The sequence below is a fragment of the Lissotriton vulgaris genome, chromosome 10 (genome assembly GCF_964263255.1).
Source record: "Lissotriton vulgaris chromosome 10, aLisVul1.2, whole genome shotgun sequence".
Classification (NCBI taxonomy): Eukaryota; Metazoa; Chordata; class Amphibia; order Caudata; family Salamandridae; genus Lissotriton; species Lissotriton vulgaris.
This window is the reverse complement of record NC_141698.1, coordinates 844,387,289-844,409,483: the sequence shown is the minus strand read 5'-3', so window position 1 is coordinate 844,409,483 and position 22,195 is coordinate 844,387,289. Positions and strand designations below refer to the sequence as shown.

At 43.7% G+C, this 22,195-nt stretch overlaps 1 protein-coding gene across 1 annotated transcript in view; it reads right to left on the bottom strand.

The window, feature by feature from the left end:
* CUBN (cubilin) overlaps nt 1–21,749 on the bottom strand; it is a 1,372,460-nt gene extending 1,350,711 nt beyond the window's left edge. Inside the window, exons 1-3 of the mRNA XM_086941783.1 lie at nt 21,524–21,749; nt 21,251–21,380; nt 19,434–19,529 (exon numbers count right to left, since the gene is read on the bottom strand). Of these exons, the coding sequence (XP_086797909.1) occupies nt 19,434–19,529; nt 21,251–21,380; nt 21,524–21,642 (345 nt within the window). The 5' untranslated portion in view covers nt 21,643–21,749. The remainder of the gene's footprint in view (nt 1–19,433; nt 19,530–21,250; nt 21,381–21,523) is intronic.
* Between the last annotated feature and the right edge of the window lie 446 nt (nt 21,750–22,195).

The window sequence follows — 22,195 nt, the reverse complement described above, 5'->3', positions numbered from 1 at the left end:
TTCGTCAGGCGGGGGCCGAGAAAAAAGGGGGGTCCCAAAACGTGTTTTTAACATTGAGTTTTCCATAGGGTGGTTGGACTCACTTTTAGCTCGAACGGCTGAATGGATTTCTATGAAACTTGGCAAAATTGTAGGGACTGTTTGCCCGATGTGCCTTTGCTAGGTCTCAAGATATGTGCTCCAGTGGATTTTGAGAAATTAACTTTCAAAAAAATATATATATCTGTGACAGCGTCCCGGTTAGCGCCCCGGTTCGCGTACCAGACGCGTAACGGAACTTCGCGAGGAGAAGCGGATTGGCTCTCCGGTGACTCTCAACATTCTACACAGTCCGGAGCGGCCGCCATCTTGTCTCTCGGTAGGATCGAGAGACAAGAGGTGGAAATAAACGAAGGGGGAAATGAATGAAAGGGGCAAGGTAGACCCCTCCTGACCCCCTAGGATTGATGTGGGGGCTATTAAAGGGCCCCGCGGGGCAAAAAAATAAAATAAATTTTTTTCGATTTTTCGCGGTGGAAGCGCTACCCGGTACGCGAACCGGGTAGCTCACCGGTAGCGTAACGGGAGTCAGCCATCTTGTGTTTCGGACGAATTTAGTCACAAGATGGAGGATAAACAATGTTGGGAATGGGTATAAGGGGGCACGGGAGACATATCCTGGCCCCCTAGGTTTTCTGAGGGTGGCTGAGGAGGCCCATATATGTAAAAAAAAAATTGTATTTTTGAACTGATTGTTCTTTCCTCTTAGTCCTCCTCTTTGTTTTTTTTTCCCCACACTCTTCTTCAGCATGATAGTTGATAAATTTGTTCCCTCAATAAATTTATATACATAAAAAAGTTATATTAAATACATATAAAATATATTTTTTCTTTAAAAGAAGAATACATTTTACAGCTTTTGACATTTGCTATTAAAAAACCATTGAAATTCACTGAAAAAACCATAGGTTATAGACCATATATAGTTAGGAATTAGCATTTACAAAACCTTGAAAATTCACTGAAAAAAACGTAGGTTATAGACCATATATAGTTAGGAATTAGCATTTACAAAACCTTATTTTACTCACACAAAACCATTGAAATTCACATATATAGTTAGTTGCACTAACTATATATCGCGCACCCGCAATCCACTGCTGATCATGTCACATATTACATCATTCATGACATGGTCAGTGACATCACTGATGACATCACTGATGACATCTCAAATGACATCACTGATGACATCACTGATGACAACATCCAGTGACTGTATGTTTCTGTAAAGTTAAAATATGTCTACATATTGAAGAATGAGTGGATGTATAAGTGTCTGGATGAAGGATTTAGTAGGTGCATGACTGACTGTATGAGTGAGTGATTAAATGTGTCTCACTGAGTGCATGGGTTAGTGACTAAACTGTCTTAATTTGTGCATCATTATGTCTGTTGTTTTGTAAACTGCTGCATGTGTTGATCAGTAGCTATATGAGTAACTATATGGGTTATTGATTGGTTGCCCAAGTATTTGTATGGGAGACTGAGTATGTGTGTGGGTGGCTGGGAGGTGTATTACTCTGTGCATAGATGTGTGAGCAGTTGATTCACTAGATGTATGGGTTCAAAAGTGCATGTGGAAACAGCTGTATGGGCGGTTGACTGTGTGCATGAGTGTATTGGTGAGTGAATGGATATCTCAGTGCTACATGTCAAAGTAAGTACATATGTAAAACACAGTACATGTGAAAGTTGACATATATAAATAATTGTGCATAAGAGCCAGTGAATGTGAGAGTGGCTGTATGGATCATTGTGAACTTGTATCAGGGATTGTATAAGAGAGTAAATATGTGTTAGTATATGTTTGAATAAGTAAGGTGTGTATAACTGTATAGTTGAGGAAATGGAGGTGTGATCGATTCTTTGCATGACTGACTAGGTGTGTGAGTAACTCCATGGATGAGTGACAGTCTGTGAGTGTCTGTTTACACTGAGGGTATCTAAGGTTATATTAGAGTCTGAAGAGGTTCATCGTATTATCACATGAATGATGTCATCAGTGATGTGATCAGTAATGTCAAATGAGATGTCATCAGTGATGTCATCAGTGATGTCATTTGAGATGTCATCAGTGATGTCATCAGTGATGTCATTTGAGATGTCATCAGTGATGTCATCAGTGATGTCATTTGAGATGTCATCAGTGATGTCATCAGTGATGTCACTGTCCATGTCATGAATGTTGTAATATGTGACATGATCAGCAGTGGATTGCGGGTGCGCGATATATAGTTAGTGCAACTAACTATATATGCGAATTTCAATGGTTTTGTGTGAGTAAAATAAGGTTTTGTAAATGCTAATTCCTAACTATATATGGTCTATAACCTATGTTTTTTTCAGTGAATTTTCAAGGTTTTGTAAATGCTAATTCCTAACTATATATGGTCTATAACCTATGGTTTTTTCAGTGAATATATATATATATATGAAAGCAATATCCTGTATGTTCAGCTCTCGATGCCGTACTTCTCCCACAGGTACAGATCTCTCGGACACCAGATTAAGTGAAATGAAGTGTCTTTATTCTCTCCTCTTCACCTGCATGACGCGTTTCAGCTGTATCACAACAGCCTTGATCACATGGCATCAAATTACCAATGGAGTGCTTAGATACTGTGTTAATTACGATTGACACCAAACATGTGGATAACTGACATAGAAAAAATATATATACATCAACCACGCTATTTACAACGGTTTGAGAGGAAACACGCCGAAAATACAATGATATAACAATACTCTTTTTATTATTCAATATTAATGAATCAAATTTCAAAAATTTAGATATCGGTATTCGTATTACAGTCTGTAATTGCAACAATGAAAATAAAGTGCAAGTGCTCACGTTTTTATGATAAACATTACTCATCTATTGGCAATGAGTCTTTTAACAAGATAAACAGACATGTAAAACAACGTGTCCTTTATAACAACCGTGCTTTCAATCCATGTCAGATAAAATCGGTAACCACGCGTGTTCGGTGTCAAAAAAGTGCAAAGTGCTTAAAAACAATGAAAGTGCATGGTGATTGCGCAATAATTACAAATTTATAATAAAAGGATCAATGCAACCAATCATCATAAAATGATCAAAATGGCAAAAAGTGCGCTGATATTTCATATATATACACAGATGTAAACACTGAAGCGTAAAAGCTGATACAAGGAACCTTACTACAGCCATAGTGACTTGTAATACCTTTGATCTACTTAAATACATTTCCAAGGTTACATTTTAATCCGGTTTATATGAACCGATACCAATTGTGTGCAAAGAATAATTGAAAAGGCTTCATATTTACAAAATTGCGAGAAACTGTGTTCCTGGAACCAAAAGACAACATACTTGTTCTGTAGAAAAGGAACCTATCTAAGACATGGCAACCTTGACATTCACTCAAATGCTGGATGGATGCTGGACCCAATTCTATTTGCTAATACACGATGTTACTAGAGAAAGACCTGCAGATCTTCGCCCCTATTCAACCCATTAGGGATTCTGGTGCCTAGGAGTACAATGTACTTACTTTCCAGTTGCCTTGAAAGTTTTTCCCGATCCCCTCCCCGTATATTTTTGGGCACAGCATCGATGACAAAATATTTGAGGTGATTCAGATTTTTGGCATGCACCAATTCAAAGTGGCGGGCGACTGGGTATGTAACATCCGAATTTACAATTGCTCTCAGATGTTGCAATATGTTGCAATATAGATATATAAATATTTACATATAGATATATAAATATATATATACACACAATTAAATATATATAGGCCAATTCCAGTTTTCAATCACAGACTGGACACCGACACAGCAAGGCAAGGTAAAATCAACGCACCTTTGTTTCTGGCTGTAACGCGTTTTGGCAGTAACTACTGCCTTGATCACACACTAGACGCCATTACTTGCCATGTCTTAAATAATAGATCACAATCTTCCAAACTTAATAAACATAGAATACACATCAAAAGGCAATTATGTTATGGCACATATACTACTTACAATCCATCTTGTTTACTTTTTTCATTTTACACATTATTTTTCTTTTTATTATCTTTTTAATTTCTTAAATATTTTTACTTTTTTATTTTTTGTTTTTTCTGCCTATGTCAAATTCATATTGCCACTTGACTCAATATTTAAAATTGATCATACTTGACTGCATCTCAGATATTTACATGATTGTATTGCAAAGGTTGGTTTAACGTCAAAAGAAGGTGCTCGTGCATAAATTCAGTGCCTACATAGTCATCAAATGTATACTGCTTGATCACCCTAAATTCATTATTTAAGGTGCAGGTGCTTTAAGTGACCTTTGCCAGCTCTCATAAAGTGCAAGTGTTATATTTAATATTGCCAAACTTTCTTAAAGTGCATCATATTTAAAACTCCTGCAGGATCATCCTCACAGTTTGCACAACATTGTAAATGTACACTTTGATACATTTATTTAGGTAAATTATCTCTATCACCTTTGTATACACATATTATTTATATTTTTTATATCCAGATGGTGCCACACACACAAATGTGAATTCGGCTAGTGCATGGGCAAAATATGTTCCTTATTCAACAATCTGACTTCACAGGGATTATACAATGTAGAAGCAGAAGATTCCTCCCCTTGCTTGTCTTATATTGTGTTTGGCACACACCTTGGGCAACTGTACTCGTACCTCACAACTATTGTCATCTTCTTGTATGCATAAACTTTCTATAGTTTCACTGATTTATTGCAACAATACAATAACATAACCTAAACTTGTGATTATAAAGTGCAAGCGCTTTTTATACCTTCACTTTTATGATCACTCCAATTCTCAGAGATTCTTATCTTCTTTAACTAAATGTTTACCTCATATGATCTCTTTTGGCTATTCAGGAGAGAAGAAAAGAAAAAGAATTCTCTCAAAATATGTACATATAATTCTTCATCAGAGTTGAGGCCATATGGAATTCTAGTATTTCCAAGATGGCACCCGCGGGTGAGCAGGATGTGTACCAGTGTCCTGCTTCACACTACAGGGCGTATGCCGATTGAGGTCAACGGGCGGGCTTCCCGTTGCACTTCCAGGACACACACCACGCCCTTGAAAGAGCACATGAATACTCTCGGCGTACGGTACGAGTGCAAGACAGACATTCCCAAGTGCGGGAAGAGTACAGTAGTGTGATTGGGGGTTGTGAGGATGCCCAGTAATTGCCGGCACGAGACAGCTGGTCACGTCCAAGTACGGCTGAGTGATATGACATTTTGTTTGGGGGTTCCAGCAAGATATGACCAATATAGTACAGAGTCAGTGATGCCTGCAGAGTGAAAACGATTGTACTGCTAGGCTGCGAAGATTTAGAATAGTACCTAGCGGGATAGATGTACGGATGTGAGGTGGGCACTCACGAACTAAATGGGAGATATGGGTTACGTTATGTTATGTTAAAAATGATTTATAAAGCGCTTGTACACCAGTTGGTTTCATAGCGCTGAGTACTAGGGGGGTGCCGACCCGGAGGCAGTTCATTCGTATGCTTGGATGTATAGCTAAGTTTTGAGAGATTTTCTGAATCTCAGTAGGTCAGTGCTTGACCTGATTTCCAGGGGGATGGAGTTCCATAGACAGGGGGCCAGAGTTGCAAACCTGTATCCCCCTTGGCACTTCTGCTTTAAGGTAGGGGCAGTCAAAAGTTGGAGCTGGGCCGAGCGGAGGTTTTGTGAAGGAGTGTAGCGAGAAATGAGGGATTTAAACACCAGGCAGCCAACTTTGAATATGCAGCGTTGGGGGATAGGGAGCCAGTGCAGCTCCCTAAGAAGGGGGAGGCGTGTTGCCACCTGGGCTGTCTGTATATCAATCTAGCCACTTTCTTCTGTACCATCTGTAACCGTTTTGTAAAGCCAAGTGGTAGACCAAGATATATTGTGTTGGCGTAATCTAGACGTGATAGGACCACGGCTATCAGGACCTGTACCAGAGCTGCTTTGGTCAGTAGCCTGCTTATCTTTCTAATTTTTCGCAACTGAAGGAAGCTGGTGGAAATCACAGAGCCTACACGAGATTTTAGGGAAAGGTTGTTGCCTATGGTAACCCCTAAGCTTTTCATTGAGGGGGGAGGGGACGGGGGACACCTAATTCGTTTGGCCAGTAATGTGGGCCCCACTGATTGGGGCCACTACCTGTCAGAACCAGTTCGGTTTTGCCTGGGTTTAGTTTTAAGTGATTGTGGTTCATCCAGTGACGAATGAATTTCATGGTGGACTGAAAGTCAGATATTGACTGGAATTGTAAACATTAGTTGGAGGTCGTCTGCATAATTGAAAGTGACCACTCTTCTTTTCTTCAAGGATCTGATAAGTGGGAGAAGGTAGAGGTTAAACAGGTGCGGGGAAAGCGAGGAACCTTGTCGCACCCCACATGTGGTTATGAGTTTGGGGGCTGTGAACTGACCAATACGGACTGCCTGAGTGCGGTCTTTTAGGAAGGAGTTGATCCATCTAAGGGCTGGGCCCTGGATGCCTGCCTCACTGACACGGTCTGCCAATATATCATGGTCGATTGTGTCAAATGCGGCCGAGACATCTAACAGCATCAGGGCCTGGGGAGTGCCTCTGTCAGCCTTTTCTAGTAGGGAGTCCAGTAATGCCAGTATCACTGTTTCCGTGGAGTGGGCTGGACGAAAACCCACTTGGCGTGGGTCAAGGAACTCAGTCTGTTCCATGAAATTGACAGGCATTTTGCAACAGCGGCTTCCAATACCTTGGCCAGATAAGGGAGCAAGGAGATGGTGCAGTAGTTTGCCAGCGTCTGGGGGTCGGCCCCTGGTTTCTTTAAGAGGGGGACCACTATAGCCTCCTTGAAGGCATTAGGGACAGAGCCCTGGGACAGGGAGTTGTTTAGGAGTGCGAGAACAGGGCCTAGGGAGGCGATGAAGGCTGCTTTTAGGACATGAGGGGGGCAGTGGTCCAAAGGGGTGCCAGATCTGACCTTTGACAGTTGGTCACATAAGGTCTCTGTGTCAATGGGCGGAAAAGAATCGAGGGAGTGGGGATTTCTGGGCGTAGGTAGGGAGATTTTTGGAGACGTATGGGTGGGAATACTGGCTTTGATGGAGATGCTTTTATCAATAAAAAAGTTGTTCAGAGAGTCGCAGAGGGCCTGCGACTGCATGGGTTTGCTTAGTACTCTCTCTGGGATGGACAATTTGTCTATGATTGCGAGGATTTCTTTAGCTTGGCTGTTTGAGTTTAGGATTCTAGAGGAGAAATGTGCCGCCTTAGCTGTGGAGATTGCCTTTTTGTATTCCTTCAAGGCCATTAGGTAGGTGATGTTTCCTGCGTTTGAATAATTCTGCCTCCACTTCCTTTCTGATTAGTGGAGAGTGAGTTTTTGTAGTTTTAGTTATGGGGAAAACCATCTCTGCGCCTCATGATGGCAGGTTAATCTAATTTGTTTAAGTGGGGCATGTTCATTGCTGGCCGCTAAGAACCAAGCTGAGATAGTCTCCTCATGGAGGTTGATGTCGGGTGTGGGGTGGGGACCTGTGTTGACCAGTGTGGTATTCAGTCAGCTCGGTGGATTGTGGCCCTCCTTGAGGGTTGTTTGCCCAGTAGTTGAATTCTCCTATTAATAGGATTCTGGCGTGGTTTGTTACTAGGTATGCAACTTGTTCTCCCATAGAGTGGGGAAAAGGGGCATGTGCTGAGGGGGCCTATAGAGTAATACACATATAAGCGGGCCGAGTCTGACTCAAGTTTTATCACAGTGTTATCTACTGCAGGAAGGCAGAGTGGGGTGAGAGCAGTGAATCTGAGATCCTTATGGATGATAGCTGCTACTCCGCCACCCATCTTGCCTGGTGGGAGGTTTGTTTGCAGAATATAGTATTCCTTTGGTAGAGCAGCTAGGATGTCGGGCGAGGATTCAGGAGTGAGCCAAGTTTCGGTGACCAGAAGAATGTCAGGTTTTTCTGAATCTAGGAGGGTAAAGATTTCCAGCTGGTGTCTGCCTAGGATCATGTGTTGAGATAGAATACTGATATAGCCTTACGCTCATATTTTTTTTCCCTGTTGCCGATAGGGATGGGCTGGTGGCTGGCTAACCTCAGGGACCGAGTATCGAGGTGAAGTATGTTGTTGTGGCGCAAGCATGCAGTAATATCAGGTTTGGGTGTGAGTGAAGTAGAGTGGAGCATTCTGAGTTCTTGGGAGGAATACTTATAAAATTGGGCATAGTAACTGGACGCTGGGCATGTATGGGCGTTGACGGGCGCAGACGGGCTAGCCTTTGGCGCGCCTTCGGTGACACCCAGGAGATTTGATCAGTGCATATCCACTAATATGTATGTACGTATACCCACAGGTTGATGAGTGGCGACTGCTACTCTCTGCATGAGATGCCTGGCTAAAAGCTGTGTGCGCTCCCCTTATGGTGTGTTGCTGGTACGAACTCTGTTAGCAACCACCTGGTAAATATGGTATTATCTTGTATATTTTCATGCATTAACGTCTGGGCAATGTTGCTAGTAAACAATATCAATGTGCTTTTAATGGTTAGCACCATCTTTCTTTTATCGTTTGTCGATCACCACAGGCTATGCTTGAAGTACCAGTAAGGGGGAGACTGGTCCCCAAGCCATGATGAAATTGCCGCAAATAATTGGGAATGAAACATGTTGGCCTTTCCTAACTGAAATGATCTAACACATGCCGTTCTTTTAATCTGAGTGTGCTCATGGCGATCAATAAAGTGTGTATACCTGCAAGTGAGTCACAACTCATTTCAGCTTGGAGAAGCAATTTTCTTCTTTCTCACTACTGGGTCTGGTTGGTGAAGAATGACACAAGCATTTATATTGCATTCTTTTCCATTATTCTTTTCTTTTCTTCACCTCCAAAATTAGGACACTACATTTCTTACTTCATGGTCATGAAAGTTACAAATGATGATAGCATGAGCAAACTTGTGAGTACCAACAAGCAGCTCCCTTGGGGATGCTTACGTGAGGTACTTTCTGACCTCTCACACTTTTTTTACTGGCTTTTCTCATGAGATGAGATGTTATTTGGTGTATTGACAAGCAATTTAAAATTGAACACAGGAAACCAGGTATGACTGGCATTTTGACGAAGCCAGCTCCTGGGCAGAGAAAGGGTTAGACTGCTGCTAGTGTTCTTACATAATCAAGTCTTGTGTATAATGGTTCAGTGAGTGGAAAGCAACCTGGTTATAATTTTCACTCTTTTGCTCCTTTTTGTTTATGACTGTTTTTTACTGCCCTAAGGTGTTGCAGAATTCTCACATGCGCCATGTGAATAGTACTCCCTACATATCGTTTTGGGCATGAGCATTGAAGAATATAAACTAAATATTCGCTCCTGAAATCATCGAATTTTCCATGGACTCTTTAATAGTAGTGATTTGATCTCTTTCTTATTGAGACCATATTTGCAGGCTTTGCATTTATGACACCTAACAAAGTCGGAACTGGCCCTTGTAGGAAGGTGGAATCTGACTACATGGTTGCCCCAACTTTCTTTCTGGTGCTTTCATGTTTTTTGACTTAGTCTGGCTTGGGCCTTGCTATCCAGGACCCCAGCCTAGCTGCTTCCTCTCTAAATTGATTGTAAGTACTTTAGGTACACTCCAGTTTGGTTACTGGGGTACCCTTGTGAGTCCCTAGTATATGGTGCACCAGGTACTAAGGTCATAGGGACCCCGGAAGCCTACAAGGGGCTGCAGCATGTATTATGCCACCTCTGGGAAGCCTTCCAAAATGACACCACAGGACTGCTACTGCAGCCTGGGTAAGGTGGTGCATGCACCCCTTACTAAGATATAGGTTACCTATATCTACTTTTACTCACTGCACATAGAAACCTATCAGTCACCCCTATGGCAGGCCTTATCAATCCTGAAGGCAGGGTGCTTGGTTTCATGTGAGAGGATGCCCATGCATGAGAAGGACCCCTCTGCAGCCTTCGGAATCTATTCTCTGGGGCTGTTCTGTGATGCAACCAGACCATATACTCTTAAGTGCATTATAGCTTAGCTGTAAATGCTATCTTTGGAATGGCTGCATGGAAACATGCCGTGTTTGGTGTCAAACACTTAGGAATCCTAAGCCCCCCCCACCGCCAGTCCTGGCGGCGGGGGTAGAATTCCACCCTTCTAGAGGAAGAGACATGTACACACCGGTATACCCGATACCAAGTTTAAAGAGCTCTGGCATCACAAAATGGATGCTGCAGCCACAGACACGAGTCTGGCCTCCTGCTGCTGACCGAAACTCCGGCAGAAGAGACCTGGAACATAGATTTCCTGTCACAGTGAGGTGTAACCACCTCCCAGAAAGGCTTTAGTGTATTGGGACTGGGTGGGTGCACTCTGAGAATGCTTTGAAGTCTGCACTGGGGGAACATTTGGTGTCCCTGTGCATAGCCCAGTTCAAACCGGTTGCAGGGGCTACCAGCCCCTGCTCTGGCGTGAAACTGAACAAAGGAAATGGTTGTAGCCATCCCTCTTTCCAGACCCTCCCATAGGTGGGTCCTCAGAGTATGTCCAACCCTTTTCTTAGGTATAAGTAAGAACCCCTGGCAACAGGACTTTAGATTACACCTGGACGAATCTCTGCAACTGAATCCTGGAACTTCGATGCTCTACTAAAGACTAGAGGATGGAAGAATCTCCCTTGGGGTCAAGGAGGGACTCCCCTGCTTGGCAGGCACCAACAAAGCATTTGCTGGTCTGCATCTCCGAAGCTCTTGCTAGACTTCAAAGTATTTGCAGCCCAGGAAGAGGATTTCCAGACTTTTCAGAGGCCAACCCGAGTCCCCAGCAAAGCTGGACCCGCAGCCCCCGTGAGTGACGTGGAACCAGAACTCCTGGACACCGTGCACATTTCAAAGTGCATTAACTTCTCGACGTCTCTTGAAGTTGTGCTTTGGGTTACTTGTAGCTCAAGCCCCAAGCACCATCTGCAGCGAAGATTTTGGGCCTACACTCCACGAGTGTTCCGTGAGGCCGCTTCTTGCATTTCCGCTTCAAGACCGTTTGGAATCCCTGGTCCGTCGACTGGTGGGTCCCTACAAAGGCAACTTTGATTTTCCTTGGGCTTCCCTGGTTGCTCCAAATGTGCCCTGACTCCCCACCATGTGGTGAGTCCCTCTGCCCTTGCTGGTCCACACCGAAACATTTCTTTGATTCCTGCATGGGTTGCTGTTGCCAAGGCTTGTTGGGTTCAATCCAGGCACCGACACCGCAGCACTCGACATCCTTTATGGGACAGCTCGATTCCAGATCCTGGTTGTTGTTGACACCTCCTGGTCCTCGTAGCTGAAGAGTCAAGCTTCACCTCTTTCACCTGAAATCACCAGACATCGGTGGGCATTTCACTATCGTGCCCCTGGTCACTGGCAAATGACCCAGACTCTGTCCCCTCTGCTTTCAGGTTCTTCTCATCTTCAATCTAGACTTGGATCACATCGGACACTTTCCACTTCTATGGCAGGAGCACTTTGCAGCAGATCGCCATTGAAAACGATTCCCGACACCAATAGACACCTATGCACCCGGCTTCCCTGGGTGAGGTAACTCGAGTACTCCAGTGCTCCCGTGGGTGTTGGACATAGAATCCCTTAAGTCTAAAGGGGTTTGCTCAAAGTCCTAGTCTAAGTGTCCTTTATCTTTAAATTTCCAACCGCGACTTTCCCCATAGAAGCTAACGCCATCTCGTGGCTGTGTTCTCACACTGCAAGCGTCCCCCGTGAGTCCCCTGTGTCACTACCTTGGGTGATTCCTTGTGGCCCCAGTGATTCTACAGGCTCTAGGCCTTGTGTCTAGTCAAGTCGTGGTTCTCATACCACTTTCTTCATATATGGTTTGGTGCGCCCCCAAGGCTCAACGTATATTGTGCTAATTTACTGTGTGATATTAATTGTAACTTATGAGTTTTGACCTCTAGCCTCATAAAGAGACTAGTAGGGTAGGTTTAGAATAAATACATATAATATATATATATATATATATATATATATATATATATATATATATATATATATATATATATATATATATATATATATATATATATATATATATATATATATATCTATATCACACTAGTGAAGAAAGATCCTATAATTGGTGAACTATGTGGTAACAGGCCAATGATAGCATTCAGAAAGGCAAAAGCCATGAGGGATCACCTTGTCTGTAATGCACCCTCACTCAAGAAACCTGGTGATTAGCTTTCTAAGTCTAAAGGGTTCAGTAGGTGTACTAAATGTAAAGCGTGTAAACATGGTGTAAACACTACTAAGGTAGATGTACCCTTCAGAAAGAAACCATACAAGATCCGAGATAAATATACCTGCAAAACGGATCACGCAGTTTATGTGCTAACGTGCATCTGTGGTAAGCGATACGTGGGGAGCACCATTCACCCTGTTCATGTAAGAATCCTCCAGCATCTTCGCGCAGTCACTAATGATGATCCGACATACCCTGTGGCCAGGCACATCAACATGGCCCATGCAGGTGACATAGGAGTACTGACATATTTTGTCATTGACAATGTCCCAAAAACTATCAGAGGGGGTAATCGTCTCCAGAATTTGAGAAGATTGGAATCCAGGTATATTATTTTACTAAATTCCAAAATACCCAATGGTCTCAACTCAGATGAAGCCCTGAGTGTACACCTGTAGTTACGAGAGCTAGGGCCTAGGCTTTGAATATATAGGGTCAGACCTCCTCTTAAGTACAAAAACTCTCTCCCTTCCAGAAAAACATCTTTTGTTCTATTTTTAATTTATGTTTCACTGTAGATTAGAGCACCGTAAATACCCCGTGAGCAGTTTCAGCTTGATAGGCAGTATGTTTAGCAGAATTGACAGTCACACCAACATAAAGACATGAGAGGAAATATCAATGTAATAATTATATAGGCAACACAAGTATAACACTGCATGTGGGACAAGTATGACTATGTTTATTTAAATACAAAGTTTAATACATTGGATGTGTTAGGGTATGAACCACGCTCAGCACATAATGTCTTTACACACCATAAATCCGGTCCACTAGGAGACGACAGTAGTAGCTATGGGCGCCCCAGGTCACTTACTATATATTTATTGTATTATTGACATGTAAGGAGTTTTTCCACTATATGACTTGGGCATGCCAGGTAACGTATATACGTGTGTGATTTGTAACATGAATATACATAGAAAGGCTCGACATTTCCTCCAAGTTCCCCTTATGAACCCTCATCTCGTAAATGCAACTTATGCTATAAACGCATCCGGCTCAAACGGAGATTACTCCGTAACTGGTTGACCCACACCCGGTACACACGGGACTTCCTTTGGAGCGTAGAGAGCGGAGAAAATAACACTGAGTTATTGGGAATTTGTTTGCATCAGAAGGCGCAACCACGCATACCACCTTTCCACCGGAGCGCAACTTTATAATGAGTCCTCCCCGCGCCCGGCACGAATGAGACAAAACGCGCAGCAATCTTAAGAGCGGTCACATAGAAAGCGCGAGCCAGAGCCTCTGACACCGCCGTATAAACAGTACCCACTAGAGCGTATAGTTAACAGCCACGGGGCGGCAATGAGGAACACTCACCTTCACTTTGGGTACAGTCAGGACAAGAGCGCGAGTCCATCTGTAAAACTACACGGAGGCAGCGCGCCGCGCACGTAGTGAGAGGGAGGCAATCACTGGGCTGGGATGACCGGTGGGTTACTATAGTAACACAGCAAACGTGAGAGGGAGGGTGACGTAATGTAGAAGTTTAAAAACGAAAGTAACTCTTCTATGTCAAATGCACCTAGGCGTCACCCAGGGTTACCATGGGAACCATGTCAAAAATGTGTAAAACAAGCTATAATATGCCTAAAAACAAGAGTGAAACACGCATGATGTAATGCAATGACCTAGGGGTATAAATGTAACCTCAGTATGCTAAGATGTTGTGAACAAGGCGGGTGCTTACCGCCGAAACGCGTCAAGCAGCCTAAATGAGTGAATAAAACTTATTTGGAATAAACAATTTCACGGAGTCAGTGCCTTACTTGCATGCTGAAGTTTGGAGTGTTCCTGATATATATATATATATATATATATATATTTACCTTGTGTGGCTCTCCTTTCATTTGGTCATCCAAGAGATTATAGACTGGTAAAACAACTGCTTTATAATTCCTTCAAGATTTAGCCTGAAGGCTGCTCTCCATAGCTACCACTAGGATAGCTGATAGCTTTCAATAAAGGTTGTCTTTCACCTATCACCTCTAAGGCGTTGTTTGGACTGATACAAGGTGCCCACTATAACTAGTGGACTGCATATGCCAGGCCAACTTCTCACAGCAATTAACCAACCTTCCATGTCAGCTTCAGCATCCAACCGACGCACGCCACGACCACAGCAACGCCGCCCACCACCACCCTCCGCGCCTGGACTCCGGTCAACACCGAAGACACTGTCCGCATGATGAACTCCGTCCACTCCGGATCCCCGACCGACCCCTGCCCCCACCACGTCTTCAACAAGGCGGACGCTGTCATCGCACCCCACCTGCGGGACATCATCAACACCTCCTTTGACACCGCCACCTTCCCTGAGAGCTGAAAGCACGCCGAACTCAGCGCTCTACTCAAGAAACCCACAGCGGACCCCACCGAACTCAAGAATTACTGCCCCATCTCGCTCCTCCCGTTTCCAGCCAAAGTCATCGAGAAGACCGTCAACAGACAGCTTGCCGCCTTCCTCGAGACGAACGGATCCCTCGACCCCTCACAGTCTGGGTTCCGAGCGAACCACAGCACCGAGACCGCCCTCATCGCCGCCACCGACGACATACGAGCCCTGATGGACAACGGAGAAACAGCGGCCCTCATCCTCCTAGACCTGTCCGCGGCCTTCGACACTGTCTGCCACCGCACCCTAGTGCAGCGCCTCAGCAACGTCGGAATCCAGGAGAAGGCACTGGAATGGATCATCTCCTTCCTCGATGGAAGAACACAGAGAGTCCGCCTACCACCGTTCAAGTCAGAGGCCACCGAAGTCATCTGCGGCGTCCCCCAAGGATCCTCACTGAGCCCCACCCTCTTCAACGTCTACATGAGCCCCCTCGCGGCCATCGCACGCTAACACAACCTCAACATAATCTCCTACGCCGACGACACCCAGCTGATCCTCTCCCTGACCAACGACCCCGCCGCCGCCAGAGCCAATCTGCACGAAGGGATGAAAGATGTAGCCGAGTGGATGACAACCAGCCGCCTGAAACTGAACTCAGACAAGACGGAGGTCCTCATCCTGGGCTCCTCGCCCTCCGCCTGCGACGACTCCTGGTGGCCCCCCGCCCTGGGCACCGCACCCAAACCTACGGACCACGCACGGAACCTGGGTTTCATCCTGGACTCCTCCCTCTCCATGACTAGGCAAGTCAACGCCATCTCCTCATCGTGCTTCAACATCCTATGCATGCTACGGAAGATCTTCTGGTGGATCCCCACCGAGACCAGGAAGACCGTCACCCAGGCCCTCGTCACCAGCCGACTGGACTACGGCAACGCCCTCTACGCCGGTACCACCGCCAAGCTCCAGAAGAGACTCCAGCGGATCCAGAACGCCTCAGCCAGACTCATCCTCGACATCCCACGAACCAGCCACATCTCCGGACATCTGAGAGACCTGCACTGGCTCCCCGTCAACAAGAGAATCACCTTCCGTCTCCTCACCCACGCACACAGAGCCCTACACGATCAAGCCCCGAGCTACCTCAACAACCGAGTCAACTTCTACGCTCCCAAACGCCACCTCCGCTCGGCCAATCACGCCCTCGCCGCCGTCCCCCGCATCCGAAGAGCGACAACTGGAGGAAGGTCCTTCTCCTACCTGGCCGCCAAGACCTGGAACTCCCTCCCTCCCGACCTGCGCCTGACCCAAGACCACCTCTCCTTCAGGAAGAAGCTCAAGACCTGGCTGTTCGAGCAGTAACGGCTCCCCCCCCCCCCCCCCCCCCAAGCGCCTTGAGACCCTACGGGTAAGTAGTGCGCTTTATAAATGTCTTTGATTGATTGATTGATTAACCAACCTTCCATGTCTGTCACCTCTGGGCTATTCACCACAAGATCCTGTCACATAGATTTTGCTCACCTAGATGTTAAAAGAGGTTTACCAGATATATGCTACCTAATGTAGGGTCATTTTTACTAAATGCCAGAGTCTGTTCATTGATTCTCTCACCTTGGCAAGATAGGCATTGTACCCAGTGATCATACATAATTCCTCCTTGCCTTTTCTTTTTTTCGGTCCTCCTGTCTTACTTGAGAACAATAACGAATCTCTTGTGATTCTCTCCACCTTGTTCTGAGCTTGTTCTAAAACCTGGTTACTATATCCTCTCTCAGTATATCTCTCTGATAATTTCCTCTGTGCTTCCCTCGTGGTGTCACTGCAGTTTCTTTTCGTCCATAGATGTTCTGCGTGTGGAATACTCTGCTTGAGTTTCTGTGGATGGAAGCTATGTGAATGTAAGATAAAATTCCCTGCTGTCAGTTTCCTATGTGTTCTAGTGTGTCATTTGTTGTTTTTCACAAACACCTCAAGATCCAAAAAGCAAACATCTGATTCAGTTATGGTGCAAGTAAACTGTAAATTTAAAGAATTGTTATTTAAAACTGACACAAACTGCCACACTGATTTTTGCAAACCATTCCACAGTATGAACAAGTCATCAATTAATCTTGTCCAGAGAATGACACTCTCAGCCAACTCCCTGGCATGCTTAACCCTGAGCACCTGCTCCTCCCACCAACCCATGTGTAGGTGTGCATAACTTCGGGAGAAGCAAGTGCCCATGGCCGCACCCCTGACCTGTCAGAATGTGTCCTTTCCAAACATAAAAAAAAATCCAAGCACCATCGAGTCATCTCAATGAGGCTATTGGTCTTGAGTCTATAAAATGTCTCATTGCTCTAAGCCCGCCCTAATGGGAAATTCGGGACAAAAGATTCCTCATGTGGGATGTCATAGATTCTCCTCAGAAAATCCCCTGTGTTCTGTATGTACGATTCAAGACCACTTACAAATTCCTGCAAGAATATTAATGGTACATTGAGGGAGATTGCTACAATGCTAGCTTTTGTGACACTCCTAAAACTTTTTCTGTAACTGACAGTCAGATGCACTGTCCACACCATGGTCTCAAAGTGCATTGTGTTTTATAATCATTGCCTTCATGCTTGTAATCATTTGCAAACTGGGTGACACTAACACCTAGGAGGTTAATTTTAAATAGGATGTTTATACAGAATGTTTTGGGGATGCTTATTTAGGCATATTTCCCACGGCTGATTCAGTAATCAGTTCTGGGACCAGGAAAAACATATCACCTGCAAAATAATTATGCCCACGTGCCAGTGGAAATTGACTAATGTAGCAAAACCCAATTCTGCAACTCAGTCGGGCTGTAGACCTTAAACATTGGCATCATGTGTTGTAAATAGGAGTTTAAAAAATTCGATTTTGTTTATTTATTTACAGATTTTGTAAAGTACAATTACTAATCAATGATAGTTCAAAGCGCTCATAGAATCAGAAAAGGAAGTAGAAGGTACAGCATTGATGCCCTGACTATATCAATATTGAAAATAGAGGATCAGATGAAGGAAACTTGTTTACGGTTGTAAACCTTCCAATTCACAAAATCAAAGGGTTTTCGACCACTTAAAAGCTTTTTTGAATTTACTAAACCCATTTACTGATCATGAAAAGTCTTCCTGAATCGGTATATGGGTTTTCAAATGTATTATAAATTGCAATTTAGCAGGGGAGTGGTGAGGACGTTCGTTCGAAATAGCAATTGGCACCCTGATACATCAATGGTTCAAGACCACTGGTGGTAACCATGGAAAAGTTATTGACTCCCAGTTTGGGGTAGTACCATATTAAGAACATGGATGTTTTCCCGGTTAGACCTTTTACTATTTGTCAATTAAGGTCAATGTTTCAAGGTATGTAGGTAGTGGTCTCTAGAGGATAACTGCCTACTCTGAGACTTTTGAAAAAAAAAGAAAACTTTTTTTTTTTAACAGCCTTGTTCCTTTGAGGAAATTTGGCTGCTTCAAAAGAAAAGTTTCTTTAAAAAAAAAAAAAAAAATCACAGGTATGGTGGTCTGCTGACCCCTGCATGCCACTTTCACTGCAATTTCGACCAAATTTCGTGAGTCACATATTCTGAACTGCCTAATAAATATTCATTAGACAGGCCATCTTTTACTCACTACAAAACAAATCCATATTTTGTGAACGACATATTGGTGGTACATGGGTCAGTTTGCAAAATATCAGTAGATTCATTGAAAAAGTCGGTGCTCTTTTTGCAAGTGCTTTTTGTGAATTAATTCTTGGTACATATGCACCAGAATCTTTTAAAAGTGCACAAGCAGGGCAGCGCGCTAGCATGGGAATACATGTGTAAATTGTCACGTCTTAGGTGAACTAAGAGATGTTAAGTGACAAATAAAATAAAAAAATACTAATGAAAAGCATGGAAAATGCTTTAAGCACACAGAAAAACACTGGAAGTCGTTGGTTGGAATTTCAACCTGTCTGTCACATTTTAACGGCTCCAACTCGTATAACATATAGTTTCGCAATTTTTGAATTCACATAAACCGGATTTGTGTGATGTTGATTGCTTTAAACAGGCGTGTGCTGCCTGAAGGCTGCTTCAGCGCCCTAAAAGAGCTCAAAAGCCAGAAGAAAGAAGCGAAAGAGAAAGCAAACACCCTGAGGCCTAGGAGGTGGGAAAGACAATGTCGGTGGCAGATGCGAAGTTTTTGTTGCGTAAGCGAAGTTCTGCGAAATGCCAGATCATTGACCTTCAGATAGTGCAACGAGTTTACCTCTTGCCCATGCAATTTATTTCCCAGTACTTGGAGGCCGGGCATACAATTTTCTCAGAATGATTAGTGTGGCAATAATAAATGGAAGTGCTGTTTTATCGCGAGCTTACGGTGAAACTGAATGTACATTGGAATGGGTACATTTTCTCCTTGTGACTTTAAATCTGAATGGATTACCCATGACGAACAAATGAAAACCTGATGAAGGTGGCGGCAATGAAGGTTTCTGACAACATGTTTCATATACATTTTTTGGAGTCCACGTGCATCGTGCAATATTTAGTGTTGTGAAAGTCATCGTTTTCATACGTTTTTGCGAGAAATACCAAAATGTCTCCTGAAACAAGCTTTGTACCTTCATGTATACTAGCAATCATGGTGACCACCTAGCATGTTTTGCCTAACAATCCGTGATCAAGCAGTCATGATAGTTATGGTACAATGAGGAAGAGCATGCGGTGGGCTTACCTTAGAGTTCAACGACCTGATTTCATTGGATATATTCTGCGGAATCCCACCTCCAGTTTTCTTTAACTCTGTAATATCATCTGTGTTTCTTCTTATCTAAATTTAAAACAATATTACTTTATGCGTGATGTACGTTTCAAAGAGTTTTCAAGGAATTAACAGGACCGTCTCGTGAAATGCATGGTGGAAGACATAATGTATAGAAATCTATTTCACACTGTAGGAGCTTGGGCTCATTAAACATCATAATTCGCTCCGAAATTGTACATGTAATAGAATGTAATTAGCGTTCTCACACCAGGCTGTATTAAACAAAATGGTGCTCTATGTCTATCTGGTTCCTGCACCCTGAGTTTGGGGCGCCCAGCACGCCTAACGTCTTAGGTGAACAGATGCACGTACGTAACAAATTAAAAGGAAACACAGTTTGGGGTGCAAAGAGCACCAGGGTTCAATATTACATTAAAAAAATACGCTCTTCACAAAGCGGGCACAAACTTATACAGCAGTCTGGTCAACAAAATGTTGAATGCGGAAGAGAGGTTTACAACTGAAGCCCAGTCTTTCAACGCTAATAGGAGGTGCATCAGAAGGTTAGAGGGGGATGGAATCTCCTGCAGGTGGGTGCAGAGTGTAAGTGCACAAGCCTGCAGGGTAGTGCATGTGGTGTCCCCGCACCCCCATGTACCCTCACAAGTTTAGAGGCTAAACAGCAGTGCTTAATTTGTAAAAAAAATAGCAATAAGTACCAGGGTCCTTCTCGAAGGCCACTGCAGCCAGCACCACCCATATCAGGCCAGCGCTGCCAATGACAGTACCAACATTACGCCTAACCATCACACTTCTACAAGTGTGACAATTCAGACTGGTTCAGGCGATGCAAAGCTATAATAATGGCACGAGAGGCTGGTATTATTCATTTTCAATGTATATTGACTTAATAAACACTTTTTTTGTGCTCATCTCGAAATAAAAAGGCAGCGCCACCATGTGGTGGACTGTCACTGAAGCTGTGCTGACAATTAAGTGCGGTGCCAAGCACCTTAAACCGCCGGCACAAATTAAGCACTGCTACCCAGACTGTGGGCCACTTCATTTGTACCAACAGCCGGTTCGCCCCAGCGCCCTGAGTTATACGCACGTGTGCAGCAGGAAGGGTGTTGCCTCGTTCACATGAGGTCACACCCTAATATCAATGAGGAATAACCCTGTAGGGCATAACTCAGGTGTTAACGTCGAATGTCACCCCAGGTACTTTCTGCAACGAGGCCCCAGCTATCCTCAATTGTGTAAATTAAAAGGGATCTGCATATGCTTCCTTTCGTTGCAGTGGGACATTGATTACATTATAGATAGAATGGGGACCAGAAATTGTTTTTTTTTAGCCAATCAACGTTCCGAATGCCGCTCATCCCTTTAATGGTTGCATACTCTGCACACTCTTTACATACTTTTTTGAAACCACAGCAAAACTACTCAACCCAATTACACCCAATTTGCAAAAAAACACAGAGAAGACAGTTTTGTCCTTTGAGCACACGTGCACAATTCGGTGACATTCTAGTATTAAAAAAAATCATTTTGTAAACCCACTTCCAAAATAGCCCACCATTATAACTTTAAAACCCTATACTCAATTGGAACACAATTTTCAAGCATTGAAATAAAGTAAAATGCAGTGTTCTGCTGATTTACCAAACGGCACAAAATGTAACAGCAATCCAAAATTAGTTTTACTATGGACTAGTGGTTGTACCCATAACCACAGGGCACTAACGTGCCTCTGATATATATAGTAAATCCTGGACAAAATGTACCTGGTTCAAAAGTTCGGTGACGTCATCATCATTGAGTTTGATTTTCCCATGCGACCCCGTTTTAAACTCAATGTTTTTTGTGAAGCCAGTCAGGAACAATAAATTACCATTCTCAGAAGACATCCGCGGCCTGTAAGTGAAAAATAAAATATACTACTAGATAAACACGAATCACAAATAATAAATTGTCTACACCCCAACAGATTAGCACATAGCTTCAGACTCCAAATATTGCTTTAAAAGGTTGTGAGACCAAACAATGACAACACTTACTGTTCAGTCCAAACATCTCTTTTCTCTCTGCCTTTCAGACGTGTCCCAGACTCGCCATTTAAACCAGAAAGTACTAAAAATAAAATTACAAAAAATGAAAAGTGATTTGGGCGATCCATGGGCACTGCCAACCCATGGGGCTCTGGAGGAGAAGTGCTGCAATGCCTATGCTTGTCTCCTTTAAGGCTGCCGCCAGCCAGGTGCCCTTTGCCCTTCAGGTTTTCTTTAGATTATAAATTAGGAGAGCGGTGTATTACCTGCTCAGTGAAGACGTGTGAACGGTCAAACAGCTGATTACACTCTTTTCTCTGGCACTCCACCTGAACGCTCCACATCTTCAATCATTAGCTCCGTGACCTTTGCAACAAGTACTGTCTGGAAGGAGATAATGTAGAGAATGGAAAACCTACCCCAGCGGCGCGTGCAGTCTTCCAATCACTAAAGTTCTACTCTATGTATCTTCTGGATTTATATCTCCACGTTGAGGTTTTATAAAGCCCAAGTTTACTTTTCAGGGCGCCAAATTCAGATGTTAAAGGGAAAGTATTTAATGAAAAATGTGGTGGTGCAGTCCAAGACAAGCAATGGGGTATGCACTGTGGCTCCCTATAGGACTTTATTTACAGACTGTGTTGACTGTTGATTATTTAGATCGGAGAGTTAAGTACTGAA